The sequence below is a fragment of the Cebidichthys violaceus genome, unplaced genomic scaffold, assembly GCF_023349555.1.
Source record: "Cebidichthys violaceus isolate CVI_PGR_0920_01 unplaced genomic scaffold, fCebVio1.0.p SCAF_280, whole genome shotgun sequence".
NCBI lineage: Eukaryota > Metazoa > Chordata > Actinopteri > Perciformes > Stichaeidae > Cebidichthys > Cebidichthys violaceus.
In genome coordinates this window covers 24,388-51,926 of record NW_027176462.1, presented here as the reverse complement: position 1 = coordinate 51,926, position 27,539 = coordinate 24,388, and the positions used below count along the sequence as shown (strand labels likewise).

General features: G+C 43.7%; 1 protein-coding gene across 1 annotated transcript; it reads right to left on the bottom strand.

Moving 5' to 3' along the window:
• Window positions 1-2,268: 2,268 nt before the first annotated feature.
• On the bottom strand, window positions 2,269-26,754 carry LOC137880547 (AT-rich interactive domain-containing protein 1A-like). The gene is made up of 4 exons (XM_068721956.1): window positions 25,301-26,754; window positions 7,122-7,358; window positions 3,307-4,065; window positions 2,269-2,704 (listed from the first exon to the last, which is right to left on the bottom strand). Exons 1-4 carry the CDS (start codon window positions 26,201-26,203, stop codon window positions 2,513-2,515), a joined length of 2,091 nt encoding a protein of 696 aa, XP_068578057.1. The 5' UTR covers window positions 26,204-26,754; the 3' UTR covers window positions 2,269-2,512.
• Window positions 26,755-27,539: the final 785 nt, after the last annotated feature.

The window sequence follows — 27,539 nt, the reverse complement described above, 5'->3', positions numbered from 1 at the left end:
ACGTGTGTATCGAACCTAAAGATGTCTTTACACCGCTGACGTCCTTCAGTCTTTATGGTTATTATTAAAGGTTTTAGTGTGTACAGACAAAACATGAATTTGCATCCGTTGCAAATTTGGGGTAAACACGTGGCCAAACATTAAATACTCGACAGTCTTTGGTAAAAAACTTCCAGCTGGTACCAGAAATATAACAGGTTCTGACAATGATACAAGGACAGATATTCCACAGGATTAGGCTTAATTAATGGAGCCTTCATAGCCACGGTTCCTCTTCTTAACCGGCAAACAGCAACATCTCCGTCAGAAACGTCTTTTCTACATTTTGTGCAGCGTAAGTGTGGTTATCAAAACAGCTTAATTTCCAGGCACAACAGATGCTGCTGATGCATATCTGCTCTCAACACCTGTAGGAGTCAAGTCAGCTGTTTTGACACAGGTTGTCGGGGTGCTACCGCGGTCTAATCTCAACACAGCGTTATGTGCACCCCACAGGGGGTGCCGAGGGGGGGAGGAGGAGGAGGAGGAGATCGGTTCAGATCCACCTTAGTCAGATTAATCTCACAGCCAATCACAAAGCTCCAATAGGGAATCCCCGAGAAGTCGGAGGGAAATAAATAGAAATAGCCCCGGCCTGGCCTGCTCGGCCAATGGCTGAGTCCACAGAGAGGTGTATAAATAAATAAGAGAAATAAATAAATGAGGAGGGAAACACATCCTGAGGGCATCCCCTACTGGCATAGACAGCCTCTCAGCATCTCCCACTCCAACCAATCACTCACACTATTTGAAGTTATTTGCTTGCACTCCCTCAATCCCGCACCGCGTCTCCACCCCCCCCACTCCCCTCTCCTCGCCGCCGACTCCGCTCTCTCACTTTCATTCTCTCTCATTAATGATCTCATTTCTCACTCTCCTTCCCCGAGGCCCAGAATGAGGTTAGCTGCGAAGTCTGACCTATAAACACTGCCATGGAAACTGCAACGTGTTATAGCGAGACACCTCTTTAACAGGGGAGGGGGGGAGGAGGGGGTTCTCTCACCTTTATCTTAGCCAGAGGGCAATCAGAGGCAGATTTACTTCACTTTCAACAATCCCTTTCCTGGCAGAAATGTGTTTTTTTTTTTTCCCCCCAAACCTGCACTGCTTGAACACGCTTTACTCACTCTCGGCATCAGCTTGTTGTGTGTGTGCTGCAGTCAGAGGCAGCAGAGAACGGGTCCAAATTTAAAGCTATTACTGCGATGAATATCCAGATAATGGGTCAAAAAACATAAGACGCTAACTGGTGAAAAATATTTACAGTATTTTAGGGTCAAGTTGGAATTTTAGGCTCCGAACGTGTCGGTGATTCAGCGGGCATGTCAACAGAAACGGTAAACAAAGCTGGGAATCCACCAGTGTCTGCAGTCCAAAGTACTGAATACTGACCCTTGACACCCACTGTAGTTATAGATCTTAAAAAAAAGCATAAAACCTCCATCACATTGCTCTGAATAGGTGGAGCAGCTCAGTGCAAGTGTTTGGTAGTCAATCAATTGCCCAGTGGGCCCAATAATCCAAATTTGACCCAACATTTGTATGTTTTTCTTCGCTGAGACTTTGGTTTGTGACGGTGGCCGCTACTATGGGGTTACTCGTACTGCTGCAGAGCAATGTTTGCTGCAATATAAAACAAATCCAGGTGCCAGGTGATGTCGGTACTGGGCAACAGTTTTGAGAAATCAACTGAACAATTTATTCTTTTTTTTTGTGACACGAATCAGACCGTGAGACTCCCACTCCTATGAACTGTGTACTTTAGACAATGAGAGATTTAAGAGGATATTCACTGATGGCAGCGGACGATGTTGTGTCGCGTAAATTTTTCACGGGCTAAACGTTGTGTTGTCTATGTAAGGTTGGACTCTGAAAACAGTATGAAGCATATTCAGCTGCTGATCTTGCTAAGAAGTAGGCCAAAGAGGCTAACTTCTATTTTGTAAAGAGGTTCGTTCATGTTCCAGCCAAGTGTGTGCTTAATGGAAAACACAAGAACGTTGTATTCTGTCTGAAAAATACAAGAGGTGAAAGATAGCCCTTGTTTATATTTATTGATTGTCATTATTAAATTATTTATTGTTTGTTGGCTATGCAAGTTCTGAAAATGTCTGCTCATTGAGTAGGTAGATGTATAGCAAGTAAACATGCATTTAAAGCAGATATTTTTTTTAAATTTGTATGATTTAATTTGTGCTCATTTGAAGACTGTAATGAATGGCTGTTCAGTAACTTTTTATAATTTCTTGGTTCTCTAAATAACAAAAACAAAACAAACAACGACAACCAAAATCTTCATCAGCCAAATTATTATTTCTAACATCGTATCGGCCCAGAATTTGAGAATTTGTATAAGTATCGTCTTTTCTGGCCATGGCTGAATGAGAACTACATGACCAACTGGTCAAGATTAAAAACAACTCAGAAATGTCTGGTTATGAATTTTAGAGGGATCTCTGGCATCGTCTGAACACTATGAGACACATATTAACAAGGCTGCCCATGGAGGCCGGTGGTCAGACGTTAGAGGAAGAGACGGAGGGCTCACCGGCAGACTGGAGGGCCGGCCCTGCATGCTGTCTTCTTGACTGCTCTTGTTGGAAGCCATGGGCTGGTTGGAAGGAGGAGCGCTGGACTGGGAGCTAAAGGAATCCTGGGAGAGTTCCTGATTATGGGGACAAGAAGTAGATCAAAAAATGGTTTTCAAACATGAAAAAAAACAACAGTCTTTACTACTCATTGGCTCTTAGCAAAGTACAGCAGTACCACAGATCTCCACTGGGCTGGTTAAACGTAGGGTGTTGGTGCCATGAGCAACTGTGGGGAGAAGTCATTGCTTACTTTACAGCTATTTGCCTGAGTAGCTCACTCGTGGCTTCATCTTCATTTTATCTTTGTGTTTTATCACCAACAACCTAAAAATGGACAGCAAAGCATCTCTCCCATATAATCCTACTGTTCTTACTGCTCAGTTAACAAGCCTGCCAGATATTCAAACCATTTTTGGACGAGCTACGTTATGGACAACTAAGTGCATAATGAGCTTAACCGTCTATTACACAACAAAGTCAAATATAAACAAAAAGGCATGAAACAAGGAGAGACCGGGATGCGTTTACTGTGAAGCAGCCACAGACAGTTTAACATTGTAACGGCGGCATGGATGCACCTTTACAGCGCTGCAAACGTAAAGTGTCAGCTCAGGAACCTCCTGCTGCAGACAGTAATGGAAACACAGAGCTCACATCACAGCGAGCAGAGTATTACCTGTGGAGGAGGTGGGAACCTCTGATATGGTGACTGCTGTTGTTGTGGTGGTGGTTGCTGCAGTGGAGGAGTCTGGGAGTACGGTGAAGGTTGACCCTGCTGGCCGTGACCTGGAGGTTGCTGGGCTTGAGGAGGTGGACCTCCTGGTTGTTGCTGTTGCTGCTGTTGTTGTTGCTGCTGTTGCTGTTGTTGTTGTTGCTGCTGCTGCTGCTGTTGCTGCTGCTGCTGTTGTTGTTGTTGTTGTTGTTGTTGTTGTTGTTGTTGTTGTTGTTGTTGTTGTTGCGGAGGTCCTTGCTGCGGCTGCGGCTGCTGCTGCTGCTGCTGCGGGGTTTGCTGCTGTGGCGGCTGCCCCGGTCCAGGGGGTTGTTGATAGCCAGGCTGGCCCTGAGGGCCCTGAGGGCCCTGCTGACTTTGGGGACCTGGTCCCTGCTGCTGTTGAGGCTGCTGCTGCTGCTGGGGAGGGACGTAGGGTGGCTGCCCCGGCTGAGACTGTGGGGGCTGGCTGTAGGGAGGCTGGCCCGGAGTAGGACCACCGTGTGGACCTTGGGATTGTTGGTAAGGGGCTCCAGGCTGCCCGTGTTGGCCAGAAGGCTGCGAGGGGTGGCCCTGTTGGGGGTAGGGAGCTCCAGAGCTGCCCTGGGGTTGACCAGAGTACGGAGGCTGTTGCTGGCCAGGGTGGGGGGGCGCGCCGTGCTGACCGTAGTAGCCCTGGCTCTGCTGGCTGTAGCCACCAGGCCCCTGTTGTCCATAAGCCGACATCTAGATGTGGAAACAGAAAGATTGGTCAAGATCAACACTGGATATGTGAGTCAATATAACGCAGCAGAGTTGAATGGCCTCTGAACATAAACACCTTTTCCATTTTACTACAGGATTACTATCCTGAACCTCTCTGTGGAATACCAATCACTACCAGAATACAGTCTGTCCACTGACAGGATCCTTTTTAACCCTTTCAAAATATATAAAAATAACCCAATATCCTAAGTAACTTCTTTGATTTTTTTTTTCTCAGCGGAGTAATCAGAGCATCTCTTCATCTCACTCACAGATTAAAAGCGAGAGACAACTGTTCGGTCTGTAAAAAAGCGTGTTCCTCGCTATATAACCTGATCAGTCCAAAGTGTCGGAATTCAGGCGCGTATCGCTTCAAATTACAGCTGTGAAAATAAAAAAAAAAAATTGAGTTTTTGACTTCATCTCCTTGAACTTCAATATGAGGCTTTTCATATTCTACCCGGTCCTTTCAATACAGCGATTTTGTTTCATTACCCTCAAGGAGCATGGAAGGGGAAAGCGCCGACCTTGTGAGGGAAAAAAAAAACACGTGTTATTTATATTTTTTTGGTGGGGGGGGGGGTTGTTCTCATCTACTCGAGAATTCAAAGAAAAAATACGAGACGGCGAAGAATCGCCACACATTTAAAACAACGTGAAGTGGCTGTGTGTTGTATCTGTCTGACAAAAGGAGGGAAGCCGTTTTCTTCTCTGCAGGGCACTTATCGAGTCCACGGTCAGACACCAGGCCGGCCAGTGTGAGATAATCACACCACACAATGGGCACGAGACCACAGACGGAGAACGAGGAAGAAAAGGCTTCACTCTACGGGATTCCCTGCATGCATTTGTCTGTTAAGACGGACTGGCTGGCTGAGAGGGTTCAAGGGTCTCATTCATAGCCAGGAGTAAGTAGCGATGGCAAAACTAGGTTTGCTGTTTTTTCAATTGGACGACGCTGTCGGAAAGTGCTGCCCACTGTGCAAAGTTTTACTTTTGAGCAAGAAAATGAGCCCGGCGGCGAAAACTCGCTTGCTCTCTTCGGGTCTGTTCGTCTAACCAATTTTTCTTCAGTTTTTGGTTCCAGGTGGAAAAGATGCTCCATTTTTATTGTTTTGTTGGGTTCTACAAATAACGTTGTTGTTTGTATCATGTGGATCAATAGAGATGAGAGTCATTGAAATCCTACAATTTGATTCTATTCTGATTCTTGGCGTCACGATTCAATTCAGAATCAATTATCAATTAAAACACTGACACTCCATCAACGAATACAAAGGAGTTCACTAGTTTCAGGCTGCTAATTTGATGAAATGCAAAATGAAACATTACTCGTAGTTAAGCTAACAAATTACTTTGTCCTGCATTTTTTTTTTAAAGATGGAACTACAAGATAACTCTTGCAAGTGTACGTCGTCCAGGTCGCTGTGCTCAGCACCAAGTTATATAAACAGTACTACAGCTTTGCTGAATCTAAATTCAAGTTGAAATCAAGGCTAAAATCAATCCAATCATGTACCCATCACACATATCACTCGATGTGGGATGTAATGTTGTGAAATCTTGTTGTTGTTTGGTGAATATGTACTTTCGTGTAATTGTGTTTTTATAATAACATTTTGATGTGTTTCAGAGATTTTGTTGTCTGCTTCCTGTCAGGGACTTCCTGTCACATTAATAAATAAAATAAATCAATCTATGGTGTTCTACTGTCTCTCGACTAGAGAGGCCGCAAAGGAATAATTAAACATACTGGATATACCCTTATTTATCAATACCGCTTTCATACCCATTTTAGTTTTTTAAAAAGTGTAAAATCTGAACTATTTCTTGGCCAGGAGAAATATCTTTAGCAGTTTCCCCTGTTTCCATTCTATGCTAAGCTAACCATCCTGTAGCTCCAACTCCTTTGATAGATAAGGTAAGGAATAAGCACATTTCCCAAAATGTCAAACTAAAACTTTAAGTGAAGCTACATCCATCAGCTCCTCCTCTAGCTAAAAGCATGATATTCCTTTCCAGACTGGACTGATTAGACCCCAACATACCCGGACCTTGAGTCCTCACTAAAACTATTTACTGGCTTTCTATGAGTCCGCTCCATTGATGAAGTCACTTCACCGTCTGTATTCTGCCATTTCCGCCATTCCTGCAGCAGCGAGTCACTGCCCAGCTAAACGCTCTACTGCCTCAACTAACAGGAATATAAACACACTTATTAACTTGTGGGCTGAACTTCAAACCATGCCTCAGTACCACAGACCCGTTAAACCTCCTCTCCTGAGGCGGGAGGTCTTGAATTTTTCATAACGTTACTGGTTTCACCTGATTGAGATTTTTTACCAACAACAGAAATGTGGCTTGGGTCTCGTGATGCAAGAACATCATTGTTGTGGTGTTGGTTTCTTTTTAAGACAGTGCCACCGTGTCGATGCTAAACAGTGTTTCTCATTACTCAAGGCAGTCACTTAATATTTGGTCGTTTTAACACTCATGTTGGCTTTTAAGCTGTGAGTACTTGGTCGTGGTCGTTGTTGACGTTCATTATAATTCGTTAATGTTCATAATGATGAATTTTGGGGAGTCGCTTTGGAAGGAGGCCTGAAAGGGTGTTCGACTTTCACAAAAAAAAAAAAAAAAGGTAGGCAACACTGGGCCGGGATGTTTTCGGTCGATTCTTAAAATCTAGCTGACTCTTGCCGTTTTCTCTAATGCTGTCTACCCAAGCTTCAAGATAGGGGAAATTAACAGACAATCTTTTCAATAAATGTCAGCAATATTCACAGATTTAGCCAAAAGAAAATCTTATCTGCACAATGACTTGGTAAATAGTCTTCAAAAGTTCATCTCATTCATCACGGTGGTACAGAGATTGCAGAAATCTGAAATCACTGCGATGAAGCTGTGATTGAAGACGTCCCACCGTGTAGACATGTTGTATTTGGCCTTTTTTTAAGTCAATCTGTAGCTTCAAATAGAAGTTGCTCGAGGTTACAAAGATAATGCGATGACGGTCGTCTAAACGTATCATCACTGACCTGCTGTCCGTACTGCATGCCGCCCATAGCTCCGGGTGTCCGGTTCTGCATCGCCATAGGATACCTCTGAGGGCCCGGAGGTCCGTAGCCCTGCCCCGGGTAGGAGCCTCCCTGCTGGGGCCCGGGCCCAGTGGGAGCCCCTGGCTGCTGCTGCTGCTGCTGCTGCTGGGAGTAGGGGTTGGGTCCTCCGTACGGCTGCCCGCGCATCTTCCCGACCTGGTCCATTGGGCTTGGAGGCTGGAGGACACACAGACCGTTTCAATGAGTTTAAACAGTGGATGGATGGACGGGCTAATCCTGGCTTAGAACTGTATGGAAAGAGATGACTCTATAATGATGTCACAGATACTGTTCAGCGCGGTTGTTATTTTGGAAGCCTTCCGTTTTCAGTGGATTTCCTTGAAAAGGCATTACTCAGCAACGAACACAAATGAAGCATCATCTCGTAAACCAGTCACAGTATAATCACGCAAATATGGAACAAAAAAGTAGAAGGGGGAGGTAAAAAATAAATAAAACACAGTAGTGGATTTACTTTCCTACTAGAAAAGGGAAAAAATTGGCCATGAATGAATGAGCCCACTATATCCCGCCAGGAGCGTTTCCCTGCCCAGCAGATCATTGTGCCAGTGGGTGGATACTGTTACGGCGGAGACGTCGGGGAGGGTTTCTATGAAAATAAAGCTGAAGGAAGTGGAAGTGTCTGCGGTGGCTGGAGCTGGCCCACCCCCTCAGCTGCTCAGCTGGAGCCACGTCAGGACGGAGGCCGGAGGGGGGGGGGCTGACCTTGGCCCGGTTTGGACTCGGGGAGATCCACATGGTCCGGGCCAGACGGACTTTCTGGCTGGAGAGCAGAGCGAGAGAAGGGCGGGTTCATAACGAGGTAGCCTCGCCTGTCAACAGCTGGAGCCAAAGTCATTAAGTGTCCATTGCTGTGTGTGTACATAAGAGACGTGGAATCCCCCCCAAACACAACACCCCTCCGGTGTAACAAAAAATAAATACAATAAAATAAAAAAAATGGAGCTGTAATGTACTGGTCATCCCCTAGAAATAAACAAAATTAAAGCCAGGGCTGTGAGTGGGTGTCTGCCTGGTTGGCGCAGTGTGATGCCATCCACTCATGCCACCGCTGGCAGCCTGTGTGTTCCCATCAAACCCACCGCAGCGGCGTCTGAAAGTACGCGCCACAATGGGGTCTTTGAAGTAGCAACACCTCCTGGCCTGCTGACCTCGGGCAGCAGACACAAAGCTTTCATTGCTTCCCACGGTTATTAATCCGTGTGTGTGCTTCCTCCCCCCCCCCCCCCCAAACCCCCCCCCCTCTTTTCCTTGGTTAAGGGAGACAACCACCAGGGCTATTTATAGCCAGCGAGACGGAGAGGGCAGTCTGCCGAAAATGTAACAGGTCCCAGCTGCACTGCTGTTTGAACCCGGGCCAGGCCTTGCTCTTCCTGGGCTTTAATAAAGCAGCAGGCTTTGGCACTCTATGAATGACAGTGCTGCAATGAGAGGAGGAGGAGGTCAGGTGGGGGTGGCTCAGCAGGAGAGTGTGTGTGTGTGAAAATATATATATATGTATGTGTGTGTGTGTGTGTGTGTGTGTGTGTGTGTGTGTGTGTGGGAGGGGGGGACTGTAGGTGTTGAGGGAGGGTGGTGTGGGGGGGAATCAACAGGCTGTCAAGGCGGTCAACCAGCATTATCCAAGATAACATATTCCACTCCAGGTTTTCCCTCTAGCCTCCCCCAGGCCACAGTCTCCTGAGCTCCTCCAGGTTCAGGAGAGTGTGTGTGTGTGTGTGTGTGTGTGTGTGTGTGTGTGTGTGTGTGTGTGTGTGTGTGTGTGTGTTATGCTATGTGTTGTGTTGTGTGTGTAGAGGAAAGGGTGGTGTTACTATGCTCCCTAGGATCATTACCAACAGCACCATGGGGAGAGGGAGAGGGAGAGAGGTAACAGCACTCTCCTGTGACCTCTAATGCACTTTTAACCCCAGTCTGCAAGGAAGGACCCCCCCCCCCCCCCCCCCACCTGACATCTTGCCTTCATGCGAGTCCACACACACACACACACACACACACACACACACACACACACACACAAGCCTAAAGATGACTGGTGAAGCAGACACCGCCGTGTGTGCTGGTTTCAAAATCCATTTGAAAAACAGGTGTATTTGTCCAATTACGGCAATAACAATAAAAACCATCTCATTCCACACAAACAAACTTCTCACTGGATAGAGACGCGCTGTAGCTCTTTTCCTAATGAGCTGCTTAAAGCAGTTAGCCGGAGCCTCTTGTGTCATCTGTAAAGTGTTCATGTGAGGCCTGAATCGCCCCGCTTTACGTCCTCCGATCCACATGAAAAATGACTGGTGTGCTTTAGCAACACTTTAAAAAAAGAAAAAAAAAAAGGTAAAATCTATTTCTCATTTAGAAAAAAATAAAAAATCTCCCACCAATGACCGGGCCATAAAACAATCAACCTTTTTTCCCCCTCACCAAATTCCGGTCGATATTTCGCCAGCGGTGAGGATATTTCTTCACCAGCCCGCTTTTCCATTAAGAAGCCTGACAGCTCAGAGGTGGACTCAGATCAGGTCTCCAGCTCCCAGAGCCACGTGGAGAGTCAGTGCTGACGATCCCAAAAACAAACCACTTGTCTGCCTCTCACATGTCTCACTCAACAGCCACTCTGAAGATGGAGATGTAGTCATCGGACAAGGCCATCAGATTGGGGAAAATAAATAATTTGGCCACTAATATTCAAAATAACTAAACTCTTTTCTATTTAACCGCAACAATTCGGCAATACCCGCCTATATTATGCTCAATATCATTTAATAACATTCGTAACGTGTCGTTATAGCTTTAAAGGTTCTGCAGCCCAGCATAAAACCTGGGAATGCAGGATGTTAAACCTGCACCTGAGGTCTTGTTTTTTTACTCCTCGACTGTATTCGATCATGTTAACACATCCGTGTGCTGCAGGCTGGGATATAGCTGTAGGTCTACTGCTCAGGCCTTCATTGATCTGTTTACCAGCATTTTTCCACCCGTTGCTTACGTTGTTCACATCTGACACACCATCACACATCCTCCAAGATCCCAGAGAGCTTTGGCTGAGGTGCGCATGCGTGTGTGTGTGTGTGTGTGTGTGTGTGTGTGTGTGTGTGTTTTAACCATACTTAAACACGGGACACACTGCATGTGTTTCCAAACAATCTGCCCAACGGAGAGGTGATTACATACATATGTATATAATCTGTTGATTTTCATTTGAAGATCGATCCATCTCGTTGTCCATATATCGTTAGCATTATGGCTACCGCTAGCAGCCTGGCTAACGTTACCGTCCACAGCAAGAAACCAGCGTAAGAATCCTAAATTGAAATAGAAACTCTGATCTCAGAGTCAAACAATCGGTAGTATTCATAACTATGCAGGTTTTACCGTGTAACACTAAAGTCAACGTCAACATTACTACGCTTGTACCAGTTCTGCTACCTGGGTGTAGCAAACGTTGCTGTAAGCTATTTTGTTAACTTACAAGGAAAAGGTTAAAAATATCTCATGTAGTTTTCGTATATAACTTTCAAATCAGAAAAACAAGTCATGTCAGCATCAACATCTCAATATAAACACGCATGTAGTCACAGTCCAAAGCATGCAATGCGTTATCCCAAAAAAGGCTCAACAGTTGCCGAAAAACTAGCAAAATTTGATTTTTGTAGAAAGTCCAGTCAGTCTGATCAATAAAAGCAATCAAGCAATTCAGCCTATATGAACTTTATAGTAACAATCATTGCCAGAGTAACTTCTCACTTTTACTGCAAAACCAAACAAGCTAAAAACCCGAATTGTTCGGCCAACATTAAAGCGACACTGTGTCACTTCTATGGAATGAACATGAACTATAGTTCAGTCTTTTCTTTCTTTTCCAAATAACAAAATTTGCATATGCATATTGGAAAAATGTAAACGTTGCAGTCCTCAGGACTATTGTGCCCTAAATCATGGTGTAAATATTTCCAGAATATGAATATTACTTGTATATCATAAAATGTGACTAAAATAAGTTTGTAGTTATGATGTGTCGGGAGATTTCCTGACACACATCAAAAGGCATGTGAAAACATTTGCATCAACCCACTCGCTTGTCTCTGAAACCGTCTCAGCTGACATTCATTCCAAAAAGGTTAGTGGTATATTTTGATAGATATTAGATAGAAAGTTCATTCAGTTTACAAAATATCCAATATTGTGTTTTGAGCTAACATTTTCCCCTGTCCCCACTCAAGATCATAAATGGAAAATATCTGTTTTTCATATATACACCCATCAACTTCTATTAAGAACCGTTCAGGAGAATCAATTCACAGATTTTTTTTTACTAAAAAGGCCAAAATATTCCCGACATGTCGAGTCGTTCACACGACTCAGCTTTATTTATAACAAACTTTCCACAGACGGCAACAACGTCTCAAATATGCACACTGGCAACTCACCTCACTGTGTCTCTCTCTCTTTTTCTGCTCAGTCATCTAATCAATTTCTAGAGGAAACTCTTCCCCTCCCTTTTTTTTTTTCCCTCTCTTCTCCATAAAAAACAAATAAATAAATAAACACAATTAGCACATGGCTAATCTGCATAAAGGAAACGCCAGAGCACTCTTGGCAGAAGAGGTTGAACTGAGTATATATTGTGTCATGACTGGCTGCTGGTGGATATTGCAACTATTCAAAACTGTGTGTGTGTGTGCGTGTGTGTGTGACATGGGGATAGGGATTTGTAAGGGGTTGGGGAGGATGGGATGGGGGGGGTCTGGAGCAGTGCCTGAGAGCAGATGGACCGGGGGGGGGGGGACGGACGGACGATAAACAACTGCTGCTAATTTAATCCGCCACACGGCCACATGGCCTCGGCTCGGCGCGCACACCATTGTTCTGCGTTAAAGCCCTTTGACACGCAACACACACACACACGCACTAACACACGCCGACCGAGGTACGGTGGAGGAGTCGCACACACATCACATGTGGACAGGATGTCCTGTCACTTCACCACCAATGTCAACTTAAGGGGTGAGGTGTGTGTGTGTGTGTGTGTGTGTGTGTGTGTGTGTGTGTGTGTGTGTGTGTGTGTGTGTGTGTCGTAGAGCCAGTGAAAGTGAACCCAGGCACGTTTTTGTTGCGTTTACCAGTTTACGTCACGTTACTACCAAGTGTGACCAGTCTGTCACTGTTCCAGCTGTACGAGGAGTCACGCCGACACGTTTATCTCAAGACTTTTAAGTAGACTAACTTTAAAGTGAAGGTAGCGGTCGATACTCGTCACACTAAACAAGCACTAGGGCAGAGTGTTCACCTTCAACGTCTGGTGAGATTTTAACACTTCAGAGCAAGACATACAAAATATTTCTCAACAGTCCAACACTTTAAGACAAGAAATGGCTCAAACATTTTATATGTTTGCTTTAAAACAGACTTTATAGAATACTTTATTATCAAAATGGTAATTTTCTGTTGGTCAACTGTTCTAGTGCTCTTCTTTACTTATTATTTAATCAGATGGTTCCTGACTTCAATCAAAACTTTGCCAATACTAGAGATCTGCAGTAGAATACAGTACTAGAGATCTGAGCTAGAGTACAGTACTAGAGATCTGTGCTAGAGTACAGTACTAGAGATCTGAGCTAGAGTACAGTACTAGAGATCTGTACTAGAGTACAGTACTAGAGATCTGTGCTAGAGTACAGTACTAGAGATCTGAGCTAGAGTACAGTACTAGAGATCTGAGCTAGAGTACAGTACTAGAGATCTGTACTAGAGTACAGTACTAAAGATCTGTGCTAGAGTACAGTACTAGAGATCTGAGCTAGAGTACAGTACTAGAGATCTGAGCTAGAGTACAGTACTAGAGATCTGTACTAGAGTACAGTACTAGAGATCTGTGCTAGAGATCTGTACTAGAGATCTGTACTAGAGTACAGTACTAGAGATCTGTGCTAGAGTACAGTACTAGAGATCTGTGCTAGAGTACAGTACTAGAGATCTGTGCTAGAGTACAGTACTAGAGATCTGTACTAGAGTACAGTACTAGAGATCTGTGCTAGAGTACAGTACTAGAGATCTGTACTAGAGTACAGTACTAGAGATCTGAGCTAGAGTACAGTACTAGAGATCTGTGCTAGAGTACAGTACTAGAGATCTGTACTAGAGTACAGTACTAGAGATCTGTACTAGAGTACAGTACTAGAGATATGTGCTAGAGATCTGTACTAGAGATCTGTACTAGAGTACAGTACTAGAGATATGTGCTAGAGATCTGTACTAGAGATCTGTACTAGAGTACAGTACTAGAGATCTGTACTAGCGTAAACAATACTCTGAGGAAAAACAGCCATGTTCTCAATTAAGCAATTAATCTGTGTTCCCACTGCATCAATCTGAGAAGTTACAACTCTTAGCCGACCGCTGCATGACTCTGGATAACAGCAGGGAGGGCCTTGGTTGGGTTGGGGGGGGGGGGGGGCATCCTTCGCCTGCTGGTGCTATCATCCACACCGAGCAGAGGAAACAGCACCTTACTCACCCAGATGTTCACCCAGCTGTTCCAAAGAATTCAAAAGATGTTCAGGGAGGAGCGGGGGGAAAAAGAGGGAACTCACACACTCGGATGACAAAATCCTCTTTCACATCTCAGAGAGATGAGGGAGGAACCGAGGCCATGGCAGGTTAATAAGAACAACATCAAACAGACGAGCATTAAAAACGCTACTCTGCATCTGCGTGATTTATGGTCCTTTGCATTTCTGAGCACCTTATTCCACCTAAAACAAGCAGCCAAAAAGGTGTCTGTAACATCTTTTAGAGATGTTCCTAGATCTGGTTAGATTAAGGTGATGGCAGAGGAATTTTAGAAAACCTATAAGGACAAGTGGATTCTTTTTATAGCTTTCATTTTTCACTGACAGCAGAAACAGATAACATATGTCGACAAAAACCTTTGATTTGGTGGAAAAGCAGTGTAGTTTGACAAAAAGAAACTGGAGCAAACGCCATCCACGAAGGAATATTGAGAGATATGGTGAAAGTCTCCCCCCCCCCCCCCCCCCCTCCAAGAAAGGACCTCTTTGCCTAACTTTCGTGCTCATAACATGTCCAAATTTGACCCAAACCAGGGGCCAAATGTCAGACTGTCTTGACATCAGCTGCTGTTCTCTCTCTCTGTTTGTTCCCTCAGCTAAGTGGCTTGACATTTATATTGTACATTCATTTCTGAAAAGACGTGCAGTAACGTAACATTGCAAGATGAAAAAAAATATACCTATAAATTGTACTTTAGTTAAAAAGAAACACTGAAAAAGCATTCCTTTCTTGATTTGATTAGTACCTATTTGACGGTGGAGTTTAGCACATGAGAGTGAATGTTTACTGATGAATAACAACGTAGCTGAAAGGTGTTAACTGGATTCCAGGACTGTACTGACAAGCCCGGTGCGTTCTGTGAAAAAAAATAAAAAATTCTCCCGCTGGGTAAATCGGAGCAGCTTGTCTGAGACCGTCCAGTTATTGCCTGATATATAAAATAAAAAAGAGGGCTGTCTGCTGCTGCCTGGCCTGTCAGTGTGATGTTTCAGGTCGGCGGTACAGGAGAGTGAACATCCGCCCTGGCTGCCTGCTGTCAACCTGTCAGGCCCAAAACGTATACTTCCAGGTGACAGTGGCTGATGTTTGGACTGGGAGCTCAGACCGTGGACCTGTGGGTACCGGTGCACGTCGTGGTGAGAAACGGCACAAGACAAAACCAGATGTTCGTCGTTAAACAGCCGGAATAACGGTAAACTCTTGAGTGATGTATAATCACCTAAAGACACGACGAAACCTGGAAGGTTTTATCTTCTACACCGTTTGTTAAGAAGGCGATAAATGTTCACAACCGAGCAAAATATAACAATTTTAGAAAGTGGAAAACCTTTTGTAGAAGAACGAGAGCCTTTACTTTGGTAGCGATGGTAATGTGTCCATTGAACTGTCAACAACTAAAGGCTGGCACTGAATGTCTGGGGAGATTCATACTCTTATCTATTTTTTGGATGAGATTATTGTACAAATTCTGCCCATTTTAGACTATTTGATGGAAGGAAAGGTTGCTGTACGGTCGACACAATTTCATGTTTAAGTGCTAAGATTTTATTATAAAATGAGAAGAAAAAGAAAAAGTATTGTTTCAGTGTTAGCAACAAAACTGAAGTTATAGTATTGAAACATGAATGAATGAATGAATGAGCGGCTTAAGTATTTGACTTCCTCTTCATTGTAAGCCGCAAACTAATTCTTCAACTCAACTATATATTAAAGCTCCATTTACACCGCAAGGCTTAACAGCCAACTGTTGAAATGCATTACCTTTGCAGAGAAGTGTTTACAGTTACGGTCGGCTACCATCCCATAATAAACAGCTGTGTGGCTTTATTCAAGGCCACAATGTTAGCACAGGGCAGTGGTGGTCGGGTTACACGAGCATTTCAGCGGGACTTCAGCGGCCTCGGCTCTCAGCGATACGCCACTCGGTGTGTGTGTTAGCGGGGCAGCGAGGCAGCGACTCCTCCGTCAGCAGCGGAGGCAACGCGGCAATCTGTTACATCACGTTGCCGAGGCTCAGCTCGGCTCGCTGCTGCCGGGAAGGATGCTTATTCAGGCTGACCATTGGCACCCTGGACGACCCATTACGATAAGTGTGTCACTCACTACTATGCCAAAAATACCCTGGCTACTGAATGAGGCGAAGCCACTTAAGGACCTGGCCGGGTCACTGGCTGCCTCATGGTTAGAGTCAAAACTCTGACACTGACGTCACACACACACACACACACACACACACACACACACACACACACACACACACACACACACACACACACACACACACACACACACACACACACACACACACACACACACACACACACACACACACGCTGGGTCATAATCTGAATCACAGACTAGTTATTTAAATGGAGTATTAAATGTGCGCGTTACGGAGGCGCAGTCCACTTTTAATTTCCAACATGTTTGAGGCCCTGCTTTAAAACAAAGGGGCGTCGGTTGTTAATTTGCGCTCTTTCTTCAGGTTGAGAAGAGGACCATGTCAGCGAGAGCTACTACTTTTCCCCTCCCACAGTCAAACCGCCACACTTTCAAGTGTCACAAGAAGAATCCAAAGTAAGCGTCCGACAGGCAGCAAATACTGTTCAGATGTGTCTTTGGTTTGGATCAAAATATGGTCACAAGTCATAAACAATGGCACTAAATAGCCTTTTTTTTCGCTGTAGCTTTTGTCTGTGTGACTTGTGTAAACATTGGCCTAATTCTATGAAAAATGAGCATTAATTATTGAGGCCAGTTAAAAATAAGCACCGGCACGTATACTTTTATCTAAAGAGCGGAAAAGTTCACTTTGTGGACTGTACATTTTCCAAGTCAGACTCCAGCTATGAAAATGAGTCGTATAGTGTTGTAGTAAGTTAAAAGTGCCCCTAACGAGTTTTATCTGAAGAGTCCAAAACCCAAATTCAATTTGGGTCACAAGTAAGGATTATATTCCTTATTGATCAACGTACCGTGTCTGTATATCTTGATTGGTTGTTTGGTCAATAACCTATTTATAACATAGGGAAAGGTTTGAACATTGGTGTCTAGGGAGACATATTTGCTTATGAAGTTAAAAATATCTTTACATATTGATTTTCTGTTGATTGAACAAGTCCAGGGCCGCAAACTGATTATTTTCTTCATCGATTAATCCTTCCATCGTTTTGTCAATTCAAAGATCGATCCATGTGTTTAAAAATAATCTCCAAAAAGCTGAAATGGACACATTCAAATAGCTTGTTTTGTTCTTCATCCAACAGTCCAAAACACATCATTGAAGAACAAGAAAAACATTTTAAAAATCCAATTTGAGAAGCCGGAACCAGTGGCATTTTTGTTAATTTAAAAAAAAAAGAAAAAAAAAAAAGACTAAAACAATTGACTAATTACCAAAATAGTTTCCAATTCATTAACTGATGAACATATTACTTAAGCTGTGATTCAGTTCACAATAATTTACACTAGCGCTGGCATGGAATATGAATTAATACGTCCCAAAACTACTTCAAACAATTAAACATTTGTATGAATTTATTTGCTGTTAATCAATGAATCCGTTTATTAACCATTTGGGCTCAATAGAGGCTGTTTACCTATTCTGCTGGGGGAGAAGTCAGCACTAGAATCAAGATTTAACAATTGATCCACCATCGCTTTGCTAAAGATGACGTCAGTCTGCACAGGTTGTATTTTAAGCAGCTCATGCTTACCCTAAATACACTCCACAGGTTTTGTTTGATTAGCTTTAAAAAAAAACAAACAAAAAAACCAGTGTAAACCACATTAGGCAAAGCAGAAAGCAAGGCTGTGACTAGAGGGCACAATCCACAACAACAGAGCTCATAACTGAGCTCCAGAAAAGACAAAAAGAGAAAAGCACCTGTTACCCCTTCCCACACATTTCCATATATCTATCTATCTATCTATCTATCTATCTATCTATCTATCTATCTATCTATATATATATATATATATATATCTCTATATCTCTATATATATGAGCCTTTGGCTTCCCCCCCACAGAGAGCAAAGGTGAGAGCTGTATGGGAGCTGGGAGGAAGCACCATTCTCTACCCTGTAGTATCAACAACTGCACCAATTTAAAGGTTAACCACTTTATTCCATAAAAACACACACACACACACACACACACACACACACACACACACACACACACACACACACACACACACACACACACACACACACACACACACACACGTGTCATGTAAATGAAGTGTGTAGTCCCACACAGGCTCGGTGAAGGATATTACTATGCTAATCTGGAGCATTTTAGAAGGTAAATGTCAAAAGAAATGAATTACCTTTACATACCAGCGTGCCCTGATGCAATAGCCCAACTTTGACATTTGTCCACGGAGGAACTTGTTTTTCTCTTTCAATGTGTAACACTAACACTCGGCATTGCAGTTTATTCAGATAAATAATTCTCACCGCCAGGGATGTAAATCAACTTTCTCGGTCATTAAAACGAATATTTCACCAACCAAACATTGGCTGGATGCAACGACTTGCTGTAGTTTGTGGAAGTCAATAAAACCCAGAGGCGTTCAGTCAAAATTTATCAGCATTTTGCACGGCGGCCAGCATCTTACTCTGTTGGTCTTTTTCTTCTGATGTGCTCTGTAACAAAAATTCATAGGAATAATTAAGGGGTCTCATGAATGATGCTACAGAGGGAAAAACAACTCTAGAGTTGGAAAATGCAACGCTGACATGCACAAAATAGTCTGGTTTTCATATTCATATTCCAAAAGCGACAACATTCCTACTTAGCCGTTTACATGGCTAACGAAAAAGGGATATTCCACCAATATTCCCGGTTTCATGCACAGACCGATTAACGTAAAACGTCCCCATGACGTACATCTTAAAACTTAAATATATTCTTCCTTTCTGAACTGCAGGCATGTTGCTCCTGTAGTGTGTGAGGGTCACGTGAACCGCGTTTATTATCTAACATTAGAATATTAGTGTGCATGTAAACGTAGTCGCTGTTTGTGGCTGTCGGCAGGAGCGATGCCACAAAAGAAAGACGGATTGCTGGTGACACGTGTGAGTAAGAGCAGGTCAGGACGCGCGCGCATGCGCGCGCGCGCACGCACACACACACACACACACACACACACACACACACACACACACACACACACACACACACACACACACACACACACACACACACACACACACACACACACACACACACACACACACACACACACTCGCAACGACTACCAAGTAACTGCTGCACTTTATACACAAATACACACAGCTGTCAGGGGCAGACGAAGATCATTCACAAAAACACCCCCCCCCCCCCCCCTCCCCTGGGTATCACTGACACCGTTTCTCCCTCACGCACACACACACACACCATCCAGTCACACACACAGTTGCCGGGAGGCAGCATGCTGTCCATGTGGCCTGTGGAGAATCATTACTCAGCAGTAGAGCTAAAGAGCTGAGAGTGAACTTCCTTTTTGAATGGTCGGGCTTCCTCTTCCTCTTCTCCAAGCTCCCCCCCCAACACACACACACACACACACACACACACACACACACACACACACACACACACACACACACACACACACACACACACACACACACACACACACACACACACACACACACACACACACACAGAGCCTCGACAGTAGCTGGAAGTTGTGTGTCGTATGTTTTCTTGGAAACATGCATTGTGTTTCTACTGAATAAGAGTGATTCTGAAAGTGCAGAGCCAGCTGTCAAAGAACAGTATTTCACTCTCTAGTATTAGTGTGCAGGGTGATACTGTACGGTCCAGTGACGCAAGCCGTATCCATCTTAAGTTATAGTTTAAAATAAGAAATATCTATGAATCTCTTTTCTCAGGTTTATCATTCCTCTACAGGCAGCGGAGGTTTGGTACTGTGTCTTAATGGCTGACTTTAATAATAACTAGGGCTGCAGTTTATGATTCTATTCATTATAGGTTGGGTCTGCTCTGCAGATTGTTTTCTCGATTAATCGTTTAATCTATGAAATGACAAAGAAATATTGAAGAAAAAAAAAGGGGGGGCTTATCACCACAGTTTGATAGAAAACAGAAACAGCAAATCCTCACATTTGGATGAACTGGAACCAGGAAATATTTAGCATGTTTGCTTTCACAATAACTCAACAATGAATTAGTTAAAGAATTAATCTATCACCAAACTATCACCGGTTGCAGATACATTGATCATTTCATCACACATGACGCGGAAAAGCATCTAATCTACATATTTGATAAGACGATATGCAGAGGGATGAAATGATTACTCGGTTAATTTATTGGTCAAGGGACCAATTAACGTTTTATTTATAATCAAAACAAAAATCTTTAATTCTAGTTATTTAATTTTGAAAATGTCCTGCTTTTTTTTTTTTTTTTACTTGTGTGATAGTAAACTAAATATCTTTGGACTGTTAGTCGACTGATAGTGATAGTGATTTCAGACATTTATAGACCAATTAATCAGAAAAATCAATACCGAAAAAAAAGCATTGTTTGCAGCCCTTGTTGACGATTCATTTTCTGTTAATATTTGAACACCTTTTGTTTTTGTGATGACTTAAAATCTCACGGCAGAAAACTAATTGAATGAAATCCCACTCTAGTGTGAAGGACTTTGCTTCCAGAGTACAAACTCCCAGTGTGATCTCAAACAGAAACGCCCAGTATATCCTCCAAATGACAAACTTAGCGAAGCTTTGGTGTGTTACATAAAAGCATAATTAGTTTACTTTTGAATAACAATGCAGAGACAGGCAAGGTGTTTTGCTCTGTTAAATATATTCCATCCGTATGACTTCAGAGTCTTTTGACACAGTGAGGCTGTCATGAAAGTGTTTATTTGTCTGCTACTTTTATTTGTTTGCTACTTTTCCAATTTGCGGCGGGGCTTCCCTTGTACCTCAACGGCGGAGGCGTGCGTCTATTAGCAGCAGTCACTTTAACACACCGGGTTTTGGCGTTTTTCATTATGTTTTCAACTGTGGGACTTTCTCAAAAGAAATGTTTGCAAAGTGTCTTTCGATTATGATTTAATTCTAACTCAATTTGGGAAGTCAGCCTTGCGGAGCTGAGGGGGCATCCCTAATGGCTCACTCCCATGCGTGAGGCGGAGGAAACACCTGGCGTTATAGCATCCAGAACAACCCACCGCTACAATCCCACGTCAGAGGATATTTGTTTGTGTGCGAGGCATAATGAAAACCCATAATGTTAGCCCTCGCCCACCACTCAATTAACACATTAACCCATCTTCAGCAGGTGGCCCCGGGCAGGTGAACGGCTCCATAAAAGCCATCCATCGAATGATTACCGGCGATACATCCCCCCATTTAAAAAAGGGGCCGATCGTGCCGCTGTTAATGAACGGAGAGCTGAAGCGCTTAATAAACTCGGCTAAAATATAGCCGGTAGCCCTGATCATAGACGGAGGATAGTCTGTGGAAGTCTCTCCACTGTTTGCAGTCAAACATCAAACACACACACACAGGACAACAGTGTGGGAACTTTCCCCTTCAGCTTTCTGTCCATGAGAGAGAGGCCCTGACCTCAAGGTACCAGGTCCGGGATTATATCCATTTAAAGTAATGTGTTCTCTGGACCGGCAACCGCCGACACCCGACAGAAGTCAACTACAAACTGCTCCAACACTGTTTTCACTTGAGCATGTGCTCTTTAATGGGAATACAGAGCTGTCACTGACATGATCTGTCCCCTACAGCGAGCGTTATACCCATAAACGCAGGAAAAAAGGGACAGCAGAGTTATTTAAATACTCTCTACAACATTTAGACGTTTCAGCAAAGATGAGAAATGTCAAGTTACTGACTCTATTCTGACACCTGAAATACAAAAGACATGCGTCGTCATTGTTTTGTCCACAATTTAACCAGAAATAAACGTAAACTAAAATGAAGACTACACAGTGCTTATGTACTTTATCCAATGAGATGAATGTTGGTCCACATCCAGAGCTGATGAAACAAACTAAACATTATATGTGCAACTTATTCTATTCAACTGGTTCGAATGAGCAATAGCAAATTACTAAAATATATTAATTAAATTAATTATATGATTAAAATAGGTCATTAGTAATAACAGAAGAGCATAACCCGTGTGATTAGGGCTGGGCTATATGGAGAAAATAAAATGTACAATAATCTTTACCAAATACCTCGATATCGATATTGTAGGGTTGACCATTGGTGCTTGAAATAAATATTTAAACTAAGAGACTTTTGATAAATAATCATCAGTAATGTGGATATAATGAGTAAGTGGGTAACGGCAAATAATATAGCAGCTAGAACAGTCTGGCATCCATACTCTTAAGACAATACCTAGTCTCATATCACAATATAATACAGATATATTGCCCAGCACTACTTGTGGTCATCTCAGTAGTGACCCCAAAAAACATGGCTTGGGACTGTGGTCCCAAAAGCAGTGTGCATAATAGGTAACATTGACTGAAGTAAAATAAAATCCACTCCACAGCGTGAAAATAGATTCTTTTTTCAAAGCTTGACTGTGTTGATGGGTAAAAAGAAGCTTCATCTGCACAAAGCAAGATGCTGTCAATTTATCCGGTTTACCTAAATTAAAGCTGAGTGTGGACACTTCTCTGCAGACAGGAGGTGACAAATTGAAGAAGAAAAAAAAAGAGAAATCCAACGTTCCTCAAAACCGCGGCAAGCAGCACTACAGAAGAAGACATTCCTCTTATTATTTTAAAGAGGTCGCTTATCATGCAGGTTGGTGAATAATGATCAAGCCGTCTATACAGGCGCAGAAATGTCCACAGTTTACTTTGTTGTGACGCAGCAATCAACATGTGTGAATAAGTTGCACCTCAGAGTTTACAGCAACATGTGGAGATGTCACTTCTGCAGATAAACGATCCGTCAATGATGAGGACCTCTGTTTCGCTGGAAATAAAGGAGCAAAGCGATGCACGTCTACCATCTTGCAGGAATAAAACGATAAATCAACATTTTAACGTGGATCGGGATTAATAACATTATGGGGATAATCGTGAATATGGTCAGAAGTGACTTGATAAAGCGGTGTAGCTAACTAACATGGTAGAGAAATAAAAAGAGTAGTCATGTAACAAACAGAGCATACTGACACAATATTGCGATTTTTAAATGTATTTTTCCTATATTTATGCCTTTATGATTGTTCACTAAAAAGGATATTCGTTAAAGAAAAATGTGTGTACTGTATTTGTTTCTTAAACGTAAGGTTAAGGGAGGTCAGAATGTTTTAGAGACATTTTAAGAGCCGCATGCCCATATTGAACATTTATCGGGATCACATCCTGAACCGCAGGATAATTGCGACGTGAAGTTTTCAGAAATCGTCCCGTGCTTAAGCATAACCTTAGTCGCGATAGTGTGATCATCTTTGGTCCGTAGAGGCCTCGAGCAACGTTTGCTGGGACCATGCGACGCCCAAATTATTTGTATATTTAGGGAGAAAATTGTCATTCAGAGAAGTGACTAAAAATCTCTTCTTTGGGCCAAAGTGAAACAAATCACGTTTCTTTCCCCAAAAGAAGTTGCATCCCCCATTTGGGACAATGCTGTATACAACGGTGTCACCCTTAACGTACCCATATCTATCTAGACGATAACAATATTACACAATCAAAATATGTTGCCTATGACACAGGCAATGACTTAATTAGTAGAGTAGAAACACTACACATGTGGCTCTTATCACTTGAGAGAGAGATGTAGGTAAGCACTGTTGACACTCTCAGCATGTGGAAGCAAATTAAGCTACTGTAACCTGCCGGGAGAAAAAAAAAGAAAAAAAAGAAGAAGCTGTGACACTCTGCTGACACCTCGGTTGCTTGTAAACACAACTGTAGCCAGACCAGCCCTCTCACGTGGCCACAAGACACCGGAGAGCGACACAAGTCTCCGCAACTCCTGATCTGGAAACAGTGGAGAACACAGTTGTACAACGAGGCTACGTGGCCACACCTACTCTGTGTGCTGTACCAGAGTCAGCCAACTTGAACGAGCGGTGCACACAGTGTACCCAACAGCAAGGGGAAAGAAACTTGAGGAGCATGTCTGAGGATAGCAGCTAGAAAAAATGACAGTAGAGATGTGATTCAGTGCGAGTGAGCTGACGGTTTTACTCAAATAAAAACAATGGTGGAGCTTCATGAGTACAGTCATCATGCAAATTACTGCAGTGGGTGGAACTGAACAAAATGTGTTCTCAAAATGCTTTAAATAGACACAACCAGCAAGCTTTTATTCTGAAATAAATACTGGTGTATATTCCCGTTGATATGGGAGAACATCCAAGACGCATTTATGCATCCACAAAAAAAAATGATGATGATATTCTAAGATTACATAAATATATATATTTTTTTCAAAATTAATAAAATACACGGGGACTATATGTTGTCTCAACATGGTGGAGGGACACATACACTGGGCTGTGTTTTTTTTTTCTTCTGCAGCCTTCCATTAGATGCAATTATAAATGGCCGAGAGCAGAGAGGGGCTGGGGGAGCCAATCAGATCTCGGCTCGCATGTCAACCTAAGACCAACTGTCTCCTGGCTCTGACAGCAGGATTTTTACCTCCATAATTCAAATCCCAAAGCAAAAGGCAATCTGCACTTTGCACAACTTCGGAAACCAGCGGGGCCCGTGTGTTTACAAAGCCGGCACATGGAGGCAGGAAAAAAAGGGCAGAACCGAGCCGAACCGAGCCACAAATGAATGAAGAAGAAAAAAAAACCCTCCTCCGCCAGGATGAATCACAATCACACTTTGATCCGAGTAAACACTTATAGCACGGATGGAATTGTTGCCATTCACTGGACTGTGAGACCAACGGCGGCGGGTTTTTTTAACCGACAAGAGGGGGTCTATTTTCTTAATGATTATGCAAATGATATTTTAACGGCTATCGCGGGTCATTTGCATCTTGTTTATTGCCATGACAGCCTTTGACACAACTTTGATAGCACAACACACACACACACACCCCAAAAAAGAAGCTATTTTCTCACAGAAATACCAGCGGTTACACAGCAGTTAAATCTACAGTGAGGCTGAAGAAGCACTGCGAAGATATATCGCCTTATCTCTGCACACACACACTTTCTCCTCACAAACTCCTGCTCTACTTAGTCAAACTCTTGCCCTGTTACCCAGCAGGGACACACACATACACACACACACTAATGCCAACAACTCGGGAAGTTGCTTCTAACAGAATATGTGGCTTCTTTCTCTTGTCTAAAACACTGTTTGCAGGGGGGTGGTATTGGGAGAAAGGAGAGAGAGAGGCAGCCATTTTAGAGCTTCTTAGCTACATAGACAATGGCTGGTCCAGCGCAATATGCAACTCTACTGTGCTTTCTCTGAGCTATTTTGGTGGGTTTAACTCAGTCGAAGTGTGTCCGTGCAGTAAGTGGAGTTTACCTGGTTTCTGCTGGGAGGTTGTCCAGTGTTTCCCGGGCTCATGGGAGGCTGGTGGTGGGCCCTTTGTTGTTGCCAACCCGGATGGACCCCACCATACTGACTGCTGCCCATGTCTCCTGCACCCTTGCTGGCGGCCCCTTCCTGATTGTTATAGTCTCCTTGGGGGTAATTCGGGTAGCTCCTCGCAGAGCTCGGGGACGTCAAAAGCTGATTTAAAGTCGGCGTGGACGTGGGTTGTTGTGTCCCCATGTTATACCTCTGATTGTTGTAAGAGGCAGCCATAGCGGTGGTTCCTCCTGCTGGCTGCTGCTTGCCTGGCTGCCCCCCAGCCGCCGGAGGCTGGTTGTTACGCGGGGCGTTCATGGCCCCGTATCCTTGGCCCTGGTAAGAAGAAGTCCTGTTCTGGAACGGGCTGTAGTTGTTATAGTGGTTCGGGTAGCCGTGCTCGTGTGAATTGGGGTTAGGGTACGGGTCCATCATGCCCGGCCCCGATGCAGCTGCCATGCCAGGGCTTTGTTGTCCGCCATGTTGATGAAAAGGGGCCCGGCTGTAGTGCTGGTTGTAACCGTAAGGAGGTGGAGGAAAGGGGCCCTGGTGGTGGTGGTGTCCCATTCCGGGATGGTTATTCCCTTCGCCTGAATCATTCTGATTATTATTATTTACCCTGGGCACATTCCCGTTGCCGTTCTTCATGTCCGGATCCCCTCCTCCTCCTCCTCCACCAGCATCGGTCCCGTCCTGCAGCTCCTTCTGGCCGGGAGATCCGCCGTCAGGTCCCGGTTCCTTATTTTCATGCTGTTTCTCTCCCGGTACCGACTCCTCCTGCGGGTCCCGATCCGGCTTTTTGAGTTCGGATGGCGGGCTAGTGTTGAGAGTGGCGACGCTAGCGACCTGAGCGGCCATGATATCGCTCTCTCTCTCTCTCTCTCTCCTCCACTCTTTCTCTCTAGCTCGCTCTCAGCACGGCGACTCACTCACAATCAAACTCCGAAAAACCATTGAATATAAATACAATTATACTTGTAACAACGTACCCTGTACTGTCCCGGTTCATTCCCCCCTTTGCCCTCCGCCCGGACCGGTATCCGGTAATCCACCGCGACTCCGTTTAAAACTTAAAACAGAGAGGGGAAAGTTTGTGAAAAGAAAAAATATATAAATACAGAGCCAGGGAAATGAATTTTTTTCGCCGACACGAGTGTGTGTGTGTGTGTGTGTGTGTGTGTTGGAGGGGGGGGGGCTTCTGTTACAGAACGAGAGCGCGAGCTAGAAATCAACCAAACCAGCACGAGGCTCCGCGAGACACAGCCATCTTACCGACCTGTCGGGTGAAAACGAAAACCCGGAGCGGAGTGCGCGGTGAAAACTGGATCCGGACTATCCAATAACAACATTGTTTATACCCAAAAAAGACCCATTGTTGCATGTCTAATGCGCTTTAAACTGAGCTACAAAAGCCCTGTTGTTAATATAAAGTACTGATATATTAAGTGTTGCATATAGGGGGTGTTATTCTAAATAGATATCTAAAAACACATGCTTAGTGTCTATAATTTATGCTTTTATGCAACTACATCGTATTGATGCTATTTGCTATTGTATACACTTAATAAGATATCCTTAGAAATAAACATAATTAGTGAAGCTGACATATATTTAACTTCAGTTCAATAATAGCCACGTTTTCACATACAAGGCTGCTACACTGCTAAATGCCACATACTTTGTGTCTACGGTTTTATAGTATTAAACCATTAAAATGTCCCTTTCTTTTACCATACCATTCTGCCTTAAAGTCTGTCACAAGACTGTTATGATTACAATAAATGCTTAATGCATGAACTGTGTGTTCCTTTGCGTTACATTCATTTTGTGCACTTTATCTGATTAGCTCGTTTAAAGGAGTGGAAAGGAAAAATAGGCTACGATGTCATCTTCTGTTAAGAGTGGGCTAATGGGTGGGAAGTGACTGCTTCCATGTGTCGACAACAGCAAATGAGAGGAGTCAGTACAGCGGAGGAAAAGTAAGAGGAAAAGCATGAAATCACAACCTGTGCATGTCTGTGCAGTGTGTGTGTGTGTGTGTGTGTGAGTGAGAGAGAGAGGGAGGGTGGAAAGGGAAGAAGGATGGGGGATGGACTGAGCCAGTCACAGAGCAGGAAGTGAAGATACAAAAAGAGAAACAGTGGTGGTGGAAAAGTGACAGTGTGTAGAGGCCACTGAAATCAAACACATCACA

Bases quoted from the DNA above. Each gene is read 5' to 3' on its own strand.
- LOC137880547 (XM_068721956.1), bottom strand. From the start codon at position 26,203: ATGGCCGCTCAGGTCGCTAGCGTCGCCACTCTCAACACTAGCCCGCCA. The intron at 4,066-7,121 runs GTCAGTGATGAT...TTCCACATCTAG, and splicing joins GCATGCAGTACGGACAGCAG to ATGTCGGCTTATGGACAACA. The intron at 2,705-3,306 runs GTAATACTCTGC...CCCCATAATCAG, and splicing joins GGTTCCCACCTCCTCCACAG to GAACTCTCCCAGGATTCCTT.